This window comes from Perognathus longimembris, chromosome 28 (assembly GCF_023159225.1).
Source record: "Perognathus longimembris pacificus isolate PPM17 chromosome 28, ASM2315922v1, whole genome shotgun sequence".
NCBI lineage: Eukaryota > Metazoa > Chordata > Mammalia > Rodentia > Heteromyidae > Perognathus > Perognathus longimembris.
This window is the reverse complement of record NC_063188.1, coordinates 30,868,229-30,891,008: the sequence shown is the minus strand read 5'-3', so window position 1 is coordinate 30,891,008 and position 22,780 is coordinate 30,868,229. Positions and strand designations below refer to the sequence as shown.

Below are 22,780 nucleotides of genomic sequence, written 5' to 3'. Positions count from 1 at the left end.
GCAGCGACACAGGTGCCTCTGGGCCCTGCAGCCTTTATAAGGTAAAGCTACCCTTCTACTCACCCTCCCCAGAACTATTTTAGCCCAAGTGATACGGAAGTTCTGGGTTTCTTATCTAATTGTGTTACCTTTCATTTTGTTCCTTAATACCTGGCAGCAGATTCTTAATGTTTGTTCTTTCTTTTGTTGTGGTGGTTTTTGTTGTTATTGTTGTTGGTTTCGTGGCTTGAACTCAGGGTCTAGGCCTCTCTCCCTGAGCTCTGTTGTTCCTGGCCAGTGATCTACTAATTGAGCCACTGCGCCACTTCAGGTTTTCTGATGGTTAATTGGAGATTGGAGTCTCACAGAATTTCTTCCCCAATCTGGTTTGGGCTTTGAATGGTGACCCTCTGACCTCAGCCTCCTGAGTAGCCAGGATTACAAGTGTGAGCCAGCAGAGCCTGGGGATTCTGTGTGTGTGTGTGTGTGTGTGTGTGTGTGTGTGTGTCTGAGCTATATCCTACTCCCATTTTATGTTTGTGTGTGTGGAGGGGGGAGGGTAGATTTCCAGCTAAAATAGAAATAGGAACATTGGACTCCAGATTTAGAGTTGATTGTAATTAAAATGTTTCAAGAATATTCCATTCTTAAATGTATACAAAATGTATAGGAAAGCTTTACTCATAGGCATACCCAATAAAATGAACCAAAAATTATATAAAAATACAGCACATCAAAAGAAATCAGAAAACTTATTAAAAATGGAAAAAATAGCAATCCTATCAAAATCCAAGTTCATTCTAATCCTAGCTTAATGAAAACCCTATTACCCTATTACTATGAATGAGGTTTTAACAGTATTTTGGGCTTCTACTTTCTGATTTATTGCACAAAAATGTCTGATTACTCACGTACCCCTTAGAGAAAAAAAAATAATTCTGTACAATAAAGCAGATGAAAAGCTGTCTGCAGGAGAAGAAACAATTACAAGTGGTAACCCTAAATTTAAAAGCCATACAAATAATTTAAAACAATGTAAATGGTATTTCTTCATTGGCAAAAGAGAATTTACTGAGAAAATGAAATGTTATTGCTTCAACAGCACATATACTAAAATTTGAATGAAAGAAATTTGTGTTGGATTTTAAGTTTGTTTGTTTTTCTAATAAGTCATGGGGCTTCTGGGCCTAAGGCTGTCCCTGAGCTCTTCAGCTCAAGGTTAGCGCTCTACCACTGGAGCCACAGGTCACTTCCATTGTGATGGATTTCAAAAGGTTATTTTACAGGCTTTTACATACAGTTCAGATAACTGTTTGTGAATGTATGTATGTATGTATGGATATATATATATCAGCATTATGTACAATAGCAAAATATGGCATCAGATTCATAGGTGTCTATCAACCAATGCCAGTTGCTATATACAAAAGTACAATTTAAATGACTGGCTTATTAAACTATTTCTATTCAGATGGGAAAATTCAGAATATGCTGGTAACAGAGAAAACTTCACTGTGGTTTTTGTTATTTTGTATAAAACAATATTATTTGATACTGTAAAAGCAAGTCTAAGAAATTTATAAACCAATAAACAGTATTATTTTGTTTGGGTTTTTTTTTTTTTTTTTGGCCAGTCCTGGGCTTTGGACTCAGGGCCTGAGCACTGTCCCTGGCTTGTTTTTGCTCAAAGCTAGCATTCTGCCACTTGAGCCACAGTGCCACTTCTGGCCATTTTCTGTATATGTGGTGCTGGGGAATTGAACCTAGGACCTCCTGTATATGAGGCAAGCACTCTTGCCACTAGGCCATATCCCCAGCCCAACAGTATTATTTTGCTTCAAAATCAGTTGCCTATATTGAGTGTGTTGTGGCAATTGAAATAGAGATAATAATTGTGGACACTTTTTGGCCATTTATTGTGTTAGATATTGGTTTCAGCTCTTTACATGTAATAATTCATAGTAATAATATAGCTACAAATTAAACACTGTTATCGCCATTTTACATGTAAGCAGATGAATGTATAGGATTTGTAAATTGCTGAAGGTTAGAAAGCTTTAAAACCATGATAATTTTAGAATTGAAACTCAGGTAGTGTGACCCCCAGAACCATAGCTCATATACTATTCTATGTATTCTATATTCTATATAAATCAAGAATCATTTGTCTTTTGGTGGTCAATATATCTACTGTACTCTAGAGTAAATATGCTTTGTCTCTACTTGTGTTTACTATCAATGCCAAATCAATAAATTGTATTTTAATTAGTTATTACCAGTTTTTATAATAAAGAGCAATAAGAAGAAATGTTAGAGGAACGCATAACAGATAAGTAAAAGTGGAGGTTTCCTACCACATTTTCCCACATGCAAAGGACATGTGAGATATGAGGTGTGCACATGAGGTGGTATCATACAGGCCAACTTTTCATGCATCTTGTCTCAGGTAGAGTCCTTGTTTACAAGCTGAAGTATTTATAGTGGGTATGAAAGAATGGTAGAATTACATAGTGAAGGTGAAAGTAAGTGATGGTGGGGCAAATGGTAGAAAAATAAGTTAATAGATGGAGATAGGGAAGCAGCTGAGCAGAGGTAGCTGTTCAAGGTCTCAACTGGGAATAAATTTTGGTCTGCTGCTGGCCACAAGAATTTTATCTCGTCTGGGAGACGTTAAGGCTGCAGTGTTAAATGAATTAAGACACTGTTCTAGGGTTTCAAACACCAAGTATGTCAAACTTAACCAGGAAAGATATGTGGTACTCAGTGACGCCAACCCAATGTGTTTGGATTTTTTTTTTTCACTGCTTGTGGAAAGAAAAAAACGAAACCCCAAACAATAAGCCCTTACACTTGCCAACGCTGCACTTTCTAATCACGTGGCACCTCCAGGACTCAATAATCCCGGAGGCTGTTGCCAAGCTCCGCCTCTTTCACTCTGTCGGGCGTTAGCACCGCCTCCGTGACGCAGCTTCCGGCGGTGCGATTTGAGACTGACGCACGCCTGAGATGAAGTGCGTGTTTGTAACCGTAGGGACCACCAGCTTTGACGAGCTTATAGAGTGTGTTTCGGCGCCGGACAACTTGCGAGTGAGTGGGAGGGTGGGGAGGGGCGAGAAAGGGGGCAAGGCGGGCGGCGGCCGGTCGCTGGATACGTTTAGCCCTTCTGCTGGCCTTGGAAACCTGGCTTGGCTGCGGTATTGGTGGGGGGGGGGGGCGACCCAAAACGTTGGCGCTGTCTGGTGCCAGTCCCCTTACTGACCCGTCTCGGTTCCCAGCTGGCCTCTAGTGCTCCCACGGCGTCTCGTTCTGTGGCTTCCTCTCCTCAAGCCGCTCCTTCTCGGTGTTTCTGACACCTCATTTCCTGGGCTTTCTTCCCTTCACAATCCCGCGTCTGCTCGCTTTCCTACGGCTTCGCCTTTCGTCACTGTGGCTGGGGTCCGGGTGAAGGTCCGGGGTCTTACCAAACCTCTGGCGTGAGCCCTTGAGCATCTGAGCCGACCCCTCGGGCCTCATGCTTAACCACGCCTTTCCTCACTTCAGGCGCCCTTTCAGGGACAGCGTCCCCGGCGGCGGGTCCTGAACTTCTGAGGGTTTAAGAGGTGTTGCACTAGAACCTGTGAGGCCCAGAGGGCCTTTCAAAGTCCTAATGCTGCGCTGTGTTCTTACATTCCTCACGGTTATTAATTCCTGTTCCTGGACCGGGAGGTGGGGGGAGGGATGAGGTACTTTAGAAAACTGAAATGACCACAGGTGTTCTGGTTAGAACGCCCACTTGACGGTTGATTATTAACTCTTGCTCTTAATAGTAGCCAGGCCCTGCTGTTAAGAGTAGCCTATTAAAAAGGCCCGGGTTTTCTTATTTCCTTTTATAGATCATCCAGAGTCTTGGTTACAGCCGAATTATACTCCAAATTGGTAGAGGAACAGTGATACCTAAACCATTCAGTACTGAGTCGTTTACTCTGGATGTTTACAGGTACAAAGATTCCTTGAAAGAAGACCTTCAACTAGCAGATCTTGTTATTAGTCACGCAGGTAATTTTTTTTTATAATTTCAAGAGTTTCATCTTTGATTATAAATTATATTTTTACCGTATCATGATAAGACCACTACATTTACTGTATAATAAATTCAGTTTAGCTTTGTTAGATATGTTGCCCCCTTGTGAATGCAATTTTTATATTTGCGGATAAGGATAGGAAATAGCCCAATTTTTAAATAAGATCTTCAATTCAAAGGGACAAAATTATTTATTCAATTGACATATGTAACAAATTGTCAACTTGAATTAGGACTTGAACCAGAGTTCAGGGATTAGAAGCATGGCGCTGTTCTTCTTGCACTAGCCAGTGAGTGAAAAGTGGCAGGTACGGAGTTTGAGTCCCAGTCTTGGACCTAAAAGAAAAAGAATGTTCAATCTGCCAGTTAGTTCAGATGCTCGTGAGAAATTGTCACATGAACATATTTTCAAATTTTATTCTGCGTCAGTGTGAAATAAGTGCAATAAAATATGTAACTATGTACTTAGGAAATTATTTCTAACTTCTGAGAACCATCCTGATTATTAAGACTTATCTGCCTTTAGAAGACTTGCTGTTTTGAATGCTGTGTGTTGGAGGGATGTGTCTTTGTTTTCACAAAGGTTTTAGTTTGAAAAGACAAGAGTCACAAGAAATGAAACATTGTACAGATTGCTGACTAAGAATGTGTAGCTAGTCTAAATGCTTTTGTCTATATTAACTTGTTTAATCCTTCCAAACAATTCTGTTCACATGTATTTTTCCATTTTATAGATGAGAAAACACATAAACAGCTAAGTAGCTTGTCTAGCCAGGAAGCAGTAGATAGATAATTTGATACTGGAATGTTTGTTCTTTACAACTACCCTAGCATGGGATATCAAAAATAATCTCATTTAACAATCTCCTCACTCCCATTCCCAATATCTAACTGATGAGTTTTAGCTCTCATGAGCTCTCCACGAGTATGGCATAGCACAAAATCATAGGCCATAATGTTGTGAGTTGCTATAAAATTATGTATTATTTTTGCAAGTACCAGGGGTTTGAATCTGCCTAGCAAATATGAAGCCTCTAGCTATAGTATTAACACTGAAGAACAACTGATAAGTATACTCTAGTTTACATACATTACTCAACTAAGTTCCTCAGCTTTATAGTTCAGAACAAGACTTGGCAAATTACTTTTTGTTTTTGGTTTTGGGACTTGAACTCGGGGCCTGTGCACTGTCCATTAGCTCTTTTGCTCAAGGCTAGCTCGCTACTACTTTGAGCCACAGCACCACTTCCTGTTTGAGAGTGTTTAATTGGAGATAATATTCTCACAGGGACTTTTTTCCTGTGTTGGCTTTGAACTTCGATCATCCTGAATACTTAGGATTACAAGTGTGAGCCTCTGGTGCCTGGCTAGAGTAAGTTTTAAATATTGTATTAGCAAATTTGATTTTATTTTTTAGGTGCAGGAAGCTGTCTGGAGACTCTAGAAGGTGGCAAGCCACTTGTGGTAGTTGTAAATGAAAAGTTGATGAACAATCATCAACTGGAATTGGCAAAGCAGCTATACAAAGAGGGACATCTCTTCTACTGTACCTGCAGGTAGAGACTGATTATTTGATCTGTTGTCTAGATTTATTCATCTGTTCTTACCCACCTACCTAGCCCATCTGTCTCTTGTTTCTTTTCCGAGGCATACTTTGATTTTTCCCTCCTATAAAACATATCACTTTGATCTCTGTTGCTTTTTTTCCCCTTATGTCATTTCTTCATATGTGAATTTGAGACTTTATATTTTCACCTTGATGTGTAAGTTTCTGTGAATCTAATATTCAAGCTCATTATTTTTGATTTTTGGTTCTCAAGGTATTTGCTTCTTTTTGTTTGTCCTTTATAAATTAATAGAATCCTTAAATGTGTTACTCAGTTATATCTAACAATGTAGCAGACACTGTTAAGTGCTGAGGTAAAGTCCATGCTCTTACTATATTTGAATTCTAGTGGTAGAACTTCATATGTTGAAATATGCTACAAAGAAACAGAGTGATTAACTGGCTTGAAGACTAATTAGGTAGAATAGTCAGGGAAGGCTAAACAAAGTGTAAACATTTTAAGTGAGACCTGAGTTATAAGAAGAAGCTCTAGAGGACACTCTGGAGGCAGAAGAGCTGAACTTCAAACTCTCTTAAATTATGAGGGTAGTAAGTGGCACTAGCCATTGAGTATAAAGGACAGTTACCATGTTCGAGTCCTGGTCTGAAACCTAATAATAGAAAACCTCCCTATGTTAGGAATGAGCTTAAAGTTTGATGTTCTTAGGAAATAGGAAAGTTAGTATGACAGGAGTGTAAGGGAATATATAGTAGGAGGCAGAGAGAAGATTGCTTATGTGAGAGATCTGATTTCACTGAAGAATATTAAGCATATGAATTACGGTAAGAAAAATTGTTTACTAGAAGTACATTAGAATTAACCAAGCACTGACCAACATTTTAGTAGAAATATGAGGGAAATTGGCTGGATTTTCTTTGAGGCTCTCCAAACTTGCTGAAGGGCCAGGCCAGCTCATCAGTAATTGACAATTGTTTCAATTTAAGGCCTATCATAAAGTGATGTTTAAGAAAGTAACATTCTCTAATGGTACTTTACTTCATAGGATAGTTATACATGTGCATTTCATGTTATAGTAAATTTGTTTAAAAATAGACACTAGAAACTAGTTACAAAACATAGGTTTTTTCCCTACTTTTTTCTCTTAGATATTCAGTAAATACTTATTAACATTTAATGTGATGATGTGTGTATATATGTATGTGTGTGTGTTATAAATATGTAGACAGATATGAAGAAAACAAAGATTCCTGCTCTCATTCAGAAAACATAGGAGGGATATTGGCTGGAGGCATGGTTCAAATGGTATAGTACCAGCTGAGCAAGCAAGTTGAGCAAACATGAATCTCTTTAGTTCAAATCCTCCTACTGGCAAGAAAAAACAGAATCCAGGTGTCACTGGCTTGGACCTATAATACTAGCTACTCAGGAAGCTGAGATCCAAGTGAGTGAGTTCGAGGGTTCAGCAGGAAAAAAGTTCATGAAGCTCTACAAAATCACTACCGAAAAAGCCAAGCTAGAGGTCTCTCAAGCAACAGCCAAGCACTCAAGATGAGTCATGAGGTCAAACTCTATTGTGAGACGAATATGATGGAAGTGAAAGAATGCAGTTTTGAAGTACCGTGAGTGAGAAAATAATCTAAACAGTTAAAATTATATATGCTATAGATAATGGCTTTCTGCACTTGGGTAGTTGAGATTGTTAGAGGTTGACACCTTTTAAAAGAGGAATATATTCTTGTGTTATAAACTATTCATTATACAAGTTAGTGTTTCTAGATAACTTTTGGTAAATTTTCACTCATGTTAAAATTAGCCTTGATTTTAAGTGTACAATTAAAAAGATTTTTGATTTCACAAAAAAATCTAAATTTTAACTTCAGTTGAAGAAGAAACTGTACATGTCTTCAGTTTCTTTTCTTTCTTACAGTATTAGAAGTTATATGTTATTGTCAGGAAAAGCAAACATATGAACCATTAAGAAGCAATTTGTTTTGTATTTTCATTTTAGGTAAATCATTTATTTTCCCCAAGCCTAGACTGTCCTCTTTTAATTTAGGAGACTGGTTCATACAAATGCCTGAGGTAATAGTTTCGTGTTGTAATTTGTAACCTTATTTCTAACATGTAGTATGACTGTATATTGCTTAATTATATCTGAAATTATAATAGTAAATTCCCAGTAAGAAATTATTTCCCAATCTTTATTCATGGTCTTACAATCTCCATTAATATTTTCTGTTGCTATAGAAATTTCAGTAAGCATATCATATAATACTAAAATGAATAAAAATTCACATCTACAGTTTAAGGAGCATCACTGTATTCTTGGAAGTTAGAGTCAGTCATCAAGTGGACAGAAGATGAACTAATGAAATTTTCTCCCATGTTACCTAATATTTTTCTTCTTTTGTTTTAGCACGCTTCCTGGACTGTTACAGTCAATGGATTTATCAGCACTGAGATATTATCCTCCTGGCCAGCCAGAAAAATTTTCTGCATTTTTGGATAAAGTTGTTGGATTACAAAAATAAACATTAAACTTTCAACACCTAAAAAATACCCTAAATACAATGCATTAAATGTGATTAACTCAAAGTAGACATAAACTTTACAAAATAATATAAATATACTTCATATGCTCATCGAATATAAAGGCAATTTTATGGTATGAACTGTGCATTTGGGTCAAAATCCTATTTAAGTTCATAAACAGCAGATTTTTCTAATCTTTAATATGCAGTGAGCCTTCATAGTTTTGTCCTAGAATCTCAAATAGATTTGGAATTTTTTTTTTAAAATGAGCAAGGTATGATGATGTACACCTGTAATTCTAGCTCTGAGATGCTGAAGCAGGGGAATCATGAGTTTGAAGACAGCCTGGGCTACATAGTTAGATTCTATCTTAAATCTAGAAAAGTAGGCTTGGCGCCGAGGCTCATGCCTGTAATCCTAGCTGAGTAGGTGGCTGAGATCTGAGGATGGCTGTTCAAAGCCAGCCCAGGCAAGAAAGTCCATGAGGCTCTTATCTCCAATTAACCACCAGAAAACTGGAAGTGGTGCTGTGGCTCAAGTGGTAAGAGTGCTAGCCTTGAGCTCTTCTGAAGAGCTCAGGGACAGCGCCCAGGCCCAGAGTTCAAGCCCCATTACCAAGAACAACAACAAAACTCTAGAAAACTGTTAACGATTATAAATGCAGTTTGATGTTCTTTAAAGTATAAAACAATAATACAAATTATTTTTGCATGAGAGCATCTTTATCTTCGTGATTCAAGACCAATTTTTTTTTTCAAAACAGCAATGATGAAGACCTTGGTAATTGTCTAAAAAAAGATAACCAAATTTAGATGATATATTGTACTCAGAGAAACTACTTTTATCCTGAAAAAGAGTGGATATATCTACTTTTTATTCTAAAATATAAATGGAATGTGACACAACAACTTTTTCTTTTTTGCCAGTCCTGGGGCTTGAACCCAGGGCCTGAGTACTGTCCCTGGCTTCTTTTTGCTCAAGGCTAGCACTCTACCACTTGAGCCACAGCGCCACTTCCGGCTTTTTTTCTATATATGTCGTGCTGAGGAATCAAACGCAGGGCTTCATGTATACAAGGCGAGCACTTTACCACCAGGCCATATTCCCAGCCCTCAAAATAACTTTAGATATTGTCAAAGCTTTTTAGTTGAAAAGAATAAAGCTAATGGTTTGTGTATTGTCTGGGCACCAGTGGCTCATGCCTGTAATCCTGGCTACTCAAAGAGGTTGAGATCTGAGGATTGTGGTTCAAATCCAGTTCTGGTAGGAATGTCCATGAGACTCCTATCTTCAATTAACCTTCAACAAGCTAGATGTGAAACTGTGGCTCAAGTGGTAGAGCACTAGCCTTGATCTAAAACAAAAAATCAAAACTCTTCTGGGACAGTGCCCAAGTTCTGAGTTCAGTTCCCAGGCCCAGCACATACACACACACACACACTAGTTTGTACTTAGGTCAGTAGATTTTTCTGTTAATTTTTAAGGATGTTCTATCGTAGTGATAATGAAATATGTACTGTATCAGAGAACTGGACATTGCTGTGTTCTTATAAAAAGTAGTTTTACAAATGAAAAATAAATGTGTATAATGGCTTAAATACATGGTTGTAAACTCATATGTATATCAAATGTATCCAAGTCAAAATGAGTACATTTGAAATTATTTTTGATTAGGGTCTGTGCTCTCAGCACCTTTAATTTGGATTATCTCTGAAGGTCATAGTTCTGTAGTAGAAAGCTTAGATATACAAAAATAACATTCTGAGCCTAGTGCAATGGTGTAAACCTGCAGTTCTAGTACTCAGGGAACACATGTGAGTGGCAAGTACTATGCCAACCTGGGCTACATAGGGAGACCTATCTCAAAAACCTAAACAAAAATCTTGTTCACTATGATGATCTCATTGTTTCCTCAAAATGTTAATGTATTCCTACCCTTCTACTTGGGATATAGTACATAATGATGGTTTTTGTAGATTTTTTTATGTGACTCATTAAATTTTTACTAGTGGCAGAAGGTGGTGGCTGAGTACACTGGGTAATAGAAGCCAAATTGGATTAAAATTTTTAATGTAAAATTGAAGAATTCACTTTTATATAGTTGAGAATTCACAGGCCTGTAGTTGTAACTATTGTGCATTAATGTTATCTAGTATTATAGAAAAGGTTTTATTTAGATCCAAAGAGAACCTTAGGCTTTTGAAAACTTAATTGTGGAATTTCAAATCTAAGGACACTGTAGAATGAGTTTGATTTGGTAAGGATCCTCAAGCTTAGTTCCATTGTTTTCAGCTTAGTAATGAGATCACTTTACAGTTGCCTCATAACAGCTTTTGGCAGAAATGTCACTAGAAATAGCTCCTGTGTTCTTTCTACATGCAATAATGTTACAAGCTTTCCATTTCTTATAATTTTTGCCTACATATTCTTTCTTGCTTATTTGAATTCTTTGTTTTGATAGGAAAATTTCACACGTAACTAGATTTTTCTTTGGTGTATGGATAATCATATTTAGAAGTCTATGATTCATGAGTTTGGGGAAATTGCTAAAATGCTTTGTGTCGGATCCATGATGCATTGAATGAATAAAGAATGAACAATTATAAACTTTTAAGGAAGATGATTTAGAGAATAGTAAAAACCATTTCTAGATGAGGAAACAGACATAAGATATTAATTTCCAAGTTTGTATTTCACTGGTCCATTCACTGGGTGGGGGAGGTAATTCAAATTCTATTTGAAATATTTTTATAAGTTAAATTTTGTTTCATTACATAGTAAGGCTTCAGGTTCTCAAAGCCAATTTGTTAAATGGAACAGGGTTTATTTAGCATTTTTATTAAAGGTACAATGATTCCTTGCCTATTATGTTCCAGAGACCACAGCGATAAGTAAATCTGCGAAATAGAAGTAAGCTAGGGACAACTAAACTGCTACTTCCCGGATTTTCACCTATCTCAATGGTTTCTGTGTGGTAACTCCCGTGATAGGTGAGGATCACTATTTACATTTTTGTTTGTTTTTAAATCACAATACATTGAAGCCACAATAAGTGAACCGCTGTATGGCAAGGGACAATTGTATTTAAACTTTCAGGGATAAAGAAGCAAAAGTTTAGTATTGAAAAAGTCACATTATGAATAGGTTCTGACGTGGACAACTAATCATGAAAATTTATAGAGTGGGTGTACTTAAAGTTTTTATGAGATGACCTTAGGAATTAGAGATTTTAGATAATGATGCTTGTAATAGGAAGGAAAACTATAAAGCTATCATAATTTAGACAGTCATGCCAGTGAACTAGGTGTTTGGTATGTTTAAACGTGTACTATTTGAAAGTACTTTTCAGATGTTCAATTTTGTTTGTGCTAGTTCTGGGACTTGAACTCAAGTCCTAGGTGCTGTCCCTGATTCTTTTTTACCCAAAGCTAGTGCTCTACTACTTGACCTACAACTCCACATCCAGCTTTTTTGGTGCATATTTGGAGGTAAGAGTCTCATGGATGTTACTGTCTGTGCTTGTTCTAACCATGATCCTCAGCTCTCGGTCTCCTGAGGAACTAGGTAGATTATAGGCACCAGCCACTTGGCACCTGGCAGATGTTCTATTTTAGACAAGATGTTTGATTTTAGAGTTGGTTTTAAAGGGAAGTTGTGTAGGCACAAAAAACGGCATATAAAAGGTTAATATTTAATTCCAGAATGATTAACAATAATGTAGGAGTTTTCCTGGTACTTTATTATGGTATAAGCACTTAATCCCACTGATTAGTTTATAATACAAAGAAAAGGAGAGATGACTGAAAACCTACATACAATCTTGACAAATGAGATGGGGACAGATTATTTGAAATTAATTTTAGGAAAGATTTGGAATGTATGGTCAAGAGAGCCCTGTGATCAAATTTTAAAATGACATTTTATGGATGAATAGGTAATGAAGAATAACAGTTGTAGTTAACTCTTGCTGAGTGCTTAGTATATATGTTAGGTATTGTTCTGACCACTTTAAACATACGAATTCACTTAATCTCTAACCCTACAGAATTGCTATTATTGATATTGTTACATTTTGTAAATGAAACTAAGCTCAGGATTATTATGTCATGTATATATCCAAAAGAATGAAGGTGGTCTGGAAGTATTAATGGGAATACTACTACATATTTCAACCAATAGGAAGGTATTTAAAATCAGGTGAGTCCCAAGAAATTCAGATTTTATGTTAGCTATATTAGGCTAAAATACATATATGTATGATATATACATATATAATGTAAGTTATATGATTCTGTACATTGCTATTTAAAAGTACACTGCTATTTGTAGGATTTGTGTGAGGAAATTCCTGGTTTACCTGATTGTTCTTTGTTTATATTTTCCCTTATACATTTGTGTTTTAAGGTTCTCTTTGATGTTCTTTTATTTATATATGTTTTTTGGGATATTTTCCTAGCTCAGTTTCTTTATTACTGTATAGATCCCAACTCTGATTAGTGCTTCTGAGTACTATTCCTAATTTCTTAAGTTCTGTGCCTGTTAATTCTGTAAGCACCTCACAGCTGGTATGCTCTGAAATGAAATAATATTGCTCTCTTTCTTCCTGAGATACTCATCTCTATTGATAATGTCAATTGGGTCCACCAGACTTTAATTCTTATGTTGTCAACCATTTATCTCATTTGACACCACATAATATAAGCTGAACTTACTAAATATCTCAAAGTCTACTTAATTTGCACATTCAATCTTTTAAATATATATACATATTGAAAAATCTACCTTTGTGTCAGCAGGATTCAAGATAATCCTATTCTGGAGTAGCTCTTAATAGTCTTGGGAAGAAACAACCTCTGTCTCATTTTTTAATCCTTTTATATAGAACACAGGCCTTTTCATAAATGATTACTGCATTTCTGTAATTTAGTACTCTTTCCTGATTATTTAGATTAGGATTAGAAAACAGTCCTCTACATACATTTTATTTATACTGTTGTCTCCAAAAAGTATATAATAATAAGCTTCTTGTTGAGGAGGAAATTTGATATATGGTGAATTGTTTATGAATAATTACAAGAACGGCATAAAATGATCCTATGAAATGATTTATTCATTTTTTAAGTTTTTGTCAAATAATGGCACCTATTGGGGATTTGTGGTGATGTATGATATTTAAATGTTGAGTATATGAAAAACATAACTATAATATTTTCTAGTTAAAGATTACCTGGAAAAGGATTATACTAGTATGCTATCCAATAATATTTGAATAATTATCAAATTATTGTCTCCATGAATTTTCTAGTAAGTCTATATTGTACAGTTCTTTTAATTCTTACAAGTTTCCTAGATGGCCCAATAAAAGATGGACAAATCTAATGCCAAGATGTAAAATATAGAAATATTTTTGAGGGGCTATGCATGTATTATCTATATTATTCTATCTTTACACAATTTTGCCACATCTTAGAATTATTTTAATCTACCTTTCAACATGGTTTTATTTTGTGGTTGTAGTTGTATTTTCTAAAACTGGTTCATAAGCATCTTTTGGTCCTAAAACACTAATTGGACATATGTACAAGTGAATTGTCTTTCAAGGAGTTTACAAGCATCATATTAAGAATCTCTAGACTGAGACAAACGTTACCAACATTATTCCTTGGCCATTGTTCATTAGTATTTTGGTAATAACTCATAGATTGCTTTATAAATAAACCCTCCTGTGTAAAAAATACAAGTTTAATATTTATTCCCTATAATGTAACAAAAGTTATAAACTTTCTTCATTTAAAACATTTAAAACTAAAACTAAAAAATAATTATTACACTTTTAATTATTTTTCCTTTTTTTTGCCTGTTGTGGGGCTTAAAACTCAGAGCCTAGGCGCTGTCCCTTAGCTTTTTTGCTTAAGGCTACCACAGTACCACTTGAGCCACAGCTCCACTTCCAGCTTTTGGGGGGTTAATTAGAGATGAGAGTTTCATGGACTTTCCTGCCTGGGCTGGCTTCAAACTGCAATAGTCAGTTCTCAGCCTCCTGAGTAGCTAGGATTACAGGCGTGAGCTACTGGCACCCAGCTATCCCAGTTTTTTTTTTTTTTTATTGCTATCAAGAGTATTGTGTTAGATTTAAAACCATCAGTGTTCATATATTGTTCTTCCAAGAAGTTTTCTTCATTTAAACATTGCAAGAAGATATAGACAATTCTAGCAATTAAAAGTATAAATTACAATTTTGAGGCATATTTTGATATTAAAAGCATATATTATTGACTAGAATTAAACTGTTCTACAATAGATCTCACAGTATGCCTCGTTTTCAACTCCATTTTCCATCTCTCCCTCCCTCTCATCCCCAGACTCTTGTAATCATCGATTTACTATCAACCATCTACTTTTCTGAGTTCATCTTTTTTGATTGCACACATAAATCATACAGTACTGTCCTATCTGCGCCTGGCATAGTTCACTTAGTGTAATGTTCTTTAGGTTTATATTCATGTTGTTAAGGCTGAATTATATTCCAGTGTGTACAGACAAAATTTATCATGGACATTTAGGTTGATTATATGTCTTGGCTATTGTTACCAATGCAGTAATGAACATAGAAATGCAGATAACCCCTTTCGCACAGACTTAATTTCCTTTGGATATGTTTCTAGAGGTAGGCTTGCTGGTAGTTCTATTTTTAGGGTTGGACATAATCTTTATATATTCTGCAATGAATGTACTACGAGATAATCTTTATACATATATTCCACGATGAATGTACTAATTTGCGTTCCCACCAACATTTTAGGAGAGTTAGTTCACTTCTCCCTGTATACTCTCCAACATTTTTGCCTTTCATCTTTTTGATAAAAGCTATACTAACAGATGTGAAATGATATATCATGATTGATTGATTTATTAAGTTGTGGGGCTTGATCCACATCATATTATAGAATCATGCGTTTTTTTTTTCAGATCTTAACATTATGCTTGTTTTTTAAACATGATTTCTTCTAAAATGATATACCAAATACAGAAAAATATTGCATACTGCTTAACTTCTAAAAAAAATTCAGGGAGAGGATTTCGCTAATAGTGGATGAAGAAAGAAAAAAATAACCAGTGTTGAAAAATAAATGAAAATGTAATTTTTTATTGAGTATTATTTTTTACATGAAAAGCATACTGAAATTAAAGCTACGTTGAATATTCCACAATGAAAATCTATACAACATGAATGACCAAAGTTGCATGTACAATACTGTGCTCAATTAACTATCCAGATGTTTTTCTGTATTTAGGTTACCTGAATTAACGATTTTTCAACAAAACAGTAAGGTGCAGCTTTCATATAATCTTTACTGGTACCAACTGCTACTTGTTTCTTAAATTTAAAGAAAAACAATAAAAAATCTTGTATAGCATAGCCAAGTCTAAGAAACAAGTTGATAAAAAAAAAGTAACACATATACAAGTAGGCACCCAGTGGGACAAACAAAACACAAGCACTTACATAATTCAGACTTGTCACTAACCTTGTAATATTATTGGAGTGAATGCTAGTTTGTGAATTGAAGGGCATAGCTTAAATATGTTAAGATATCCCAGTAATTAATAATGTATATGGAAATACTAACTTGAAATCAGATTTGGAACAGTTTGGTGTTCGTGACACACAATTCTTTTTACTTTATTCCTGTTATAAATTCTTTAATGTTTCTTTACCAATGCACAATTACCTAAAATAATATGGCTAGGCACTTTCAAATACATATGTTCTTTCCTTGGACAATCCAGTTTTTGACAATACCCATTAATTAGGTCTAAAAAACAATGGTTGGATAATTAGCATTGCCTTTGAATGAACTATTCAGATTAGACAAGCATGCTAAGCTATAACTGTACTCTATGCAAGTAACACACACTATGTCTGCAAAATGTACTCTTAAATGTTTTGGGATATACTTTTGGGAACATTCACTTTTACTAAGGCTAGCATACCCACATACTTGTTTCATTATCATAGTCCTAGTAAATGTGTAAATGATGTGTCATACATTTTTCCTAGTGACTAATTATGTTGCATATCTTTTTATGAGTTTATTAGGAATTCCTATACCTTTTCTGTACAACGTTGAACTATTTTTTTTGTTATTCACTTTCAGTGTTCTTTTGTCTTTTTCTCCGTGTGGTTTAGGGATTGAACTCAGGGCCTTTTGCATGCTCTGCCAGTGCTCTTAACACTGAATTACATCTAGCACCAGAGAGTTCTTTTGATATTTTCAGTAGTAATTTTTTTGTTACCTAAGTGAAATACAAATATTTCCTTCTGGCTTGTGAAAATGTCATTCATTTTCAGAGAAAAATATTTTAATTTTGATAGAGTCCAATTTTTTTTCTTTTGTGCTACATTTAACAAATTGCCTAAACCGGTTGAATAAATATGGGTTTACAACTTGAAATTTCCGGTGGGATAAGGTATATAGAAAGTGTCCTTGAATTCTTGTTTCTTTCACCCTTCTTGGGAGCCAGCTAACCAGCCCAGGGATACATCCAAAAGACTATATTTTACATTTAGCTCTGTATCCGTTTTGGGTTACTTTTGTAAAAGGTGTATAATTCAGGAGTTACTTTCTACATATGAGGTCAATACTTTTATCTGTTGAATTGCCTTTGCACTTTTGTCAATCAGTTGGCCATATTTATGTAGTTCTGTTTCTATGAGCTTCTATTGCATGTAATTTTCCCTCTATTTTTTCTTCCAGTTCCTAATTTTTCTGATCTTATTTCCAGTTGTCTCCTATTTTCTGTTTCCTCCTCATTTTTCCTTGCTCAAAATGTAGTATATGAATCATTCATTTTAGTTTAAAAAGCAATAGATATGAAGAGTTTTTCTTTGTAAGTCATGCCAAAATTAACTTTATAAACTTTAACTCTTCTCTGAATTAATGATCTTAAGATGGTGATACCTTCTTCCAAACAGTATATTTCACAACTTTAGCAAAAAGCACCACTTTCCATTTTGTGTGGTTATTTAAAAAAAGATAATTTCAAATTAGCATGCTAAGGGAAGTCAAGATATTATTCCATGCAAACTTTTATTTCATCCCTAAATTATAATGTTTTTTCCTGTAGGAAGCAGTCATTACTACTGCATCAACAAATACATGCAAAATAAATTTGAAACTCTTAGTATTACAATTTCTCAGCTTTTACCTATATATGTATGTATGGTAATTTGAATCAATCACCCTTAAATATTTTTTCTTTTATATTTTTATTTTCATGTATTGTACAAGTTTTATTTATTTATTTTTATTTTTTTATTTTTGCCAGTCCTGGGCCTTGGACTCAGGGTCTGAGCACTATCCCTGGCTTCTTTTTGCTCAAGACTAGCACTATGCCATTTGAGCCACAGTACCACTTCCTATATATGTGGTGCTCTGGAATTGAACCCAGGGCTTCATGTATACACAGCGAGCACTCTTGCCACTAGGCCATATTCCCAGCCCACAAGTTTTATTGTGGTATGTCCATACATGTATATAATGTACTTCAGTTGAATTCACCCTCTCTAACCCATTTGTTTTGGTTTTCCCTCTTCCCCTTTTATTTATTTTTATTTTAAAAAACATAATTGTTACTATCTTTGTGTAGTTGTACAAAGGGAAAAAGAACTGGATTGTAGAATTTAAATAAAACTAAGGTTCTATATAATAGAATGAAATAATACAGTTGGTCTTGTCTTTGACCCTTAATATTTTACTTGACTTTTCTTTGAACCCAGGGCATTTTTTTTCTGGCAGAGTACTACAATAATGAATTGAAACATATCTCTAGTGTATATTGCCTCTTTTGTTGTTTGCCACAGCACCTAAAATGTATCATATTAAAAAGTGGGTATTTTCAGAGTTATTGTTTCCACTCTTTGGCTTAGTGCCAGTTGTTTACCCCTGTAATGCAGGCAAGTTGGGAGGCTGAGATTTGAGGACTGTGTTTTGAGATTAACCTAGGCTGAACATTTCAGTGGACTTCTTCAAAATAACTTATCAAAAAGCAAAGTAGGAGGTATGGCTCAAATGATAATAGTGTAAGCAAGCAGGAGATCCTGGGATCAAACCAATGTTTTTCTTCGTATTAGTGCTATACAGTAGTATATATAGCACTATAGAAACATTGTTCAAGAATTAAAAGCAGAGGCTGGGAATATCGGTTCGATTCCCCAGCACCACATATATGGAAAACGGCCAGAAGGGGCGCTGTGGCTCAGGTGGCAGAGTGCTAGCCTTGAGCGGGAAGAAGCCAGGGACGGTGCTCAGGCCCTGAGTTTAAGGCCCAGGACTGGCCAAAAAAAAAAAGAATTAAAAGCAGAGTTTCTTAGCATAGATAATATATTGGATTTTTGCAATCCTGGCAGGTAGTTGTTATCTAGAATTAATTGATCTGTGACCTCTTCCTCCATAGATAAAAAGATCCCTCTTTGTTTAGAAAACATGCTTCTTATTAGCATATGCTTATTGTACAAAATGGTTTCATTGTGATTTTCTTTTTTTTAAAAATTATTTTCAAGGTGATGTACAGAGGGGTTACAGTTTCATATGTTAGGCCATGAGTACATTTCTTGTACTATTTTTTCCCTCCACCCTTATTCCCCCCTCCCCCTTTCCCTCTTCATTGTAATTTTCATACATGCATATCACTCAATGTTAATTTTTTGTTTGGTTGTTTTGTTTTCTGCTCGTCCTGGGGCTTGGACTCAGGGCCTGAGTACTGTCCCTGGCTTCTTTTTGCTCAAGGTTAGCACTCTGCCACTTGAGCCACATCACCACTTCTAGCCTTTTCTCTATATGTGGTGCTGGGGAATCGAACCCAGGGCTTCATATACATGAGGCAAGCACTCTACCACTAGGCCATATTCCCAGCCCTTCAATGGTAATTTTTTTGTCCTGGTTCTAAGGCTTAAAATTTAGTTCCTCACACTCACTTGGTTTTGTTGCTCACTGCTGGCCCCTCTACCACTTGAGCTATACCTCCAGTCCAGGTTTTGGCTGATTAATTGGAGATGGAGTTTTACAGAATTTTTTTCTGCCTCACCTGGAATGAAACTGAGATCTTCCAGGTCTCGACTTCTTGAGTAGCTAGAATTACAGGCATGTTCCATTGATGCCCTTCAAAAAATATAATTGTGTGTGTGTGTGTGTGTGTGTGTGTGAGAGAGAGAGAGAGAGAGAGAGAGAGAGAGAGAGAGAGAGAGAGAGAGAGAGAGAAAGAGAGAGAGGGTACACTCCCGTGCATGCACTCACGCTGGTAATAGGGCTTGAACTTAGGGCTTCAGACTTGTGTGAGTCAAACCTCCAATTCCCACAAGATACACTCTTTTTAATTTTATTGTCAAGGTGATGTACAGAGGCGTTACAGTTACTTACATAAGGTAGTACATTTCTTGTCATACTTGTTACCCCTTCCCTCATTTCTCTCCCTCCTTCCCCACACTCCTCCCTGCCAGTTGTACAGTTAATTTCCAACATATTTTCTTGTATCACTGTTGTGTTGGTTTGTCCTTTGTTCTTTGATGTTCCCCCTTCCTTTCCTGAATTCAGATAAATGTATATAAAATACCCAAAGGTACCAAAAATCAAATAGAGTGACAAGGGATAAACCATAGGAAAGAAAAATGAAAGAAAAAATCAATAGTTTCACATAATATGTTAAAAATAACAAAATATATTCTTAATGCAAAAGCCTAGTAATTAGGATTTTCTCCCCACATTTCCTGAAACTATGAAGAGAGCAGGGCATTTACAGAAACTAGTTGAAAATCCAGACAGAGATCTTAAGGTGGAGTAGGCTATATTGTGCACACCTGAGACTTAACTATAGGCTGGCAATTGCAACTTCATACAGCAGTGTCCCTGAGTGAAGCTGTAAACCCAGTTTCCCTCTGAAACCAGAGCTCAGCTGCTTAGTATGCATACTTTTCTCAGTCTTGTACCGATTGAATTATTCCCACCCTTCCAAAGCTGTACATCTTCTACCTCCAACGTTTCCTCTTCAAGTTCTTTATTCCTGGGGCATTGCTTCTTCCTCTTCTTTTCACAGGGTTCTGCCTTGACTTGAGCCATCCAGTCCCCTGCTTTTCCTGCTCCTGGAAAGTACCAAGATTCCAAGCTCCTGACTCCAACTGCCCCCACGTGCCTAGACCTTGAACTGCTTTGTGGATATACCGCTGCCTATACTTAGCTGCACCCTACTTTTGCTTCATTCTACATCTCTATTTCTTCTTCCCGGTGGCACGATGCATAAAGGATGGAAAAAGTACTGCAGCCAGAAGTCTTTGAATGAGGCATCAATGGATGAATATTTAGGCAGTTTAGGGCTGTTTCGAAAGCTGACTGCCAAGGATGCCTCTTGCCTCTTTCGGGCTATTTCAGAGCAGGTAAAACAAAAGGAAATATATATGTCTTGCTGTTGTCATCTTTCTCAGTTTGAGATGGGTCATGGTCCTGTAGCTAGATCTGTAGCCTAGCCAAAAAAAAAAAAAAAGCAAGAGAATTTCTTATTTTTGATGCTTAGTGAAAACACCCAGGTCTGTATAAGAAGTTGGTCCTTGTTAGTGCAAACTGCAACAACTTGTGTCCTTGCTGATTTCTTCCAAGTATGTTGCTATCTTTTCTGTTTATATTACAGTTTGTAAGATAGTTGTATTAAGATAAGTGAGTTGAAGTAAATTTAAGAAAGTTATCTTAATTCTTCATAAACTATGCACTTACGGAGTAGAAAGGGGACAGGGGCACAAAAAATATCCCCTGTCTCACTAAAAGGTATGAATACTTGATTTTGCTATTTCCCACATATATTCAAGGGAAGGGAGGTTTGTATCCAGTCCATAGTCTTTAAAAGCTTGTTTCAGATTATTTTAATGGTAAGTCAGTCTTTCTCTTCTTTTTTAGTTATTTTGCAGCCAGGTTCATCATTTACAAGTCCGGAAGGCTTGCGTCTCATATATGAAGGAGAATCAACAAACTTTTGAGTCTGTAAGTAGCATATGTACCCTCAGGTACATATTGCCGGTAAAGTAGATGTGCAAAAAGAATTTTGAGCATGTACATATGGAAACTATATCTTATATAAGTTTCCTCTTTCTGCAATAGTAACTTTTGTAGCTGGCCTCCAACTTAGCGTGCTCTGTACTTCCTCTCAGAAATAGGCTGTTTTGTAAGGTAACTTAAAGAGAAAAAAATTTGAGTGTGATTACACATGCCAAACACTTACAAGGCTTTGTAAGGCAGGAGGAGTTCCAGGTGAAGGCCATCTTGGCTAGAGCATGAGACCTATCAACAAAATTAGATAAAAATCTTTATATTTCCCACTTCTTTTCCCTCCCCTAAATTCTAAAAAGTTATTTGACTGCTATTTTTATTATATATTCCTCTTATCTATTGAAGAATTTTTAATAATTCAAAGAAGGTTTCGCTCTGTCTGCAAGTTTAAAATGCACATTTTAGTATATGTGCAATAATGTTCAATTTGAAGAGTTGTAAACATTGTAAGGAAACAAATTAATCTTAATATCTTTTTGCATATGAAAAACTGTAGTAATTGTAACTGTTTTGCTAATGATTGAATTTAAGTAAAACAACTTTTAGATACTCACTACTTTAGCTCTTGTTAAGGAAACAGGAAGTTTTACCAAGTGCCATTTTGATATGTCCCCTTCCATGTGACTTTTTAGTTTTTACATTTATACCCCTTCCAATGCTAAGTGCCTCCTTTTTATTTATTGTGTATTTAACTGCTTTCTGTTTGAAGTTTACTCTTAATTTTTTTAACAGGATTCAGTGAATTTTAAAATGCTGTAAAGGATTCTTCAAGGCTTGTTACCTTGAAGTTGATTATATTTTCCACACCCAGGAAAATCATTGTTTGTGACATTCAAAAAAAGACCATGGTGTAAAGAAGTGTATCAAGTATATTTGTACATTCACATCACCTGGGGATCATGTTAAAATATAGATTCTGATTCAATAGGTCTGAGTTGAGACTTCAGATGAGATTTCTGCATTTTCACCAAGCTCCCAAGTCATACATAGTGTTGGTTCCTGAATTGCATTTTGAAAAACAAATGTGAATTTTGAAACTATGGATAAATCTCATTACATTGAGTGATAAAAGCTAGATGTTGCTAAACAAGAAGTTTATACTATGTGACTGCCCTTTAAAAAACAACCTTTAGGGAAAATACTAATCTGTAGTGACAGAAAGCAGGTCATTGGTTGTATCAGTTATATAGAGGCACAAAATTTAACAGGAATTGTAGATGTATTATATTAATTTTGATGACTAATGGGTGTATGTGTAAGTCAAAATTTGCATTGTTTAAATTATGAAGTTTTTGTATGTCATTTAGGTCACAAAAGTAAGTGAGGAATTTATTTTATTTATTTTTGCTGGTTCTGGGGCTCAAACTTTAGACTTAGGTACTTGTCCCTGAGCTCCTCTTTGCTCAAGGCTGGCACTCTACAACTGCTGTGATTAATACGAGGAAAGAGTCTTACAGCTTTCTTCCCCCAGCTGGCTTTGAACCTCAGCCTCTTGCATAACTAGGATTACACTGTCACCAGGCTAAGTGAGGAAAATTTGAAACTGC

At 35.8% G+C, this 22,780-nt stretch overlaps 1 protein-coding gene across 1 annotated transcript in view; it reads left to right on the top strand.

The window, feature by feature from the left end:
• Positions 1 to 2,917: 2,917 nt before the first annotated feature.
• Alg13 (ALG13 UDP-N-acetylglucosaminyltransferase subunit) overlaps positions 2,918 to 22,780 on the top strand; it is a 69,815-nt gene continuing 49,952 nt past the window's right edge. The window contains 8 exon segments of the mRNA XM_048335601.1: positions 2,918 to 3,066; positions 3,852 to 4,014; positions 5,457 to 5,595; positions 6,036 to 6,047; positions 8,604 to 8,616; positions 20,260 to 20,370; positions 20,372 to 20,569; positions 21,084 to 21,167. Coding sequence (XP_048191558.1) covers positions 2,986 to 3,066; positions 3,852 to 4,014; positions 5,457 to 5,595; positions 6,036 to 6,047; positions 8,604 to 8,616; positions 20,260 to 20,370; positions 20,372 to 20,569; positions 21,084 to 21,167 — 801 coding nt within the window. The 5' untranslated portion in view covers positions 2,918 to 2,985.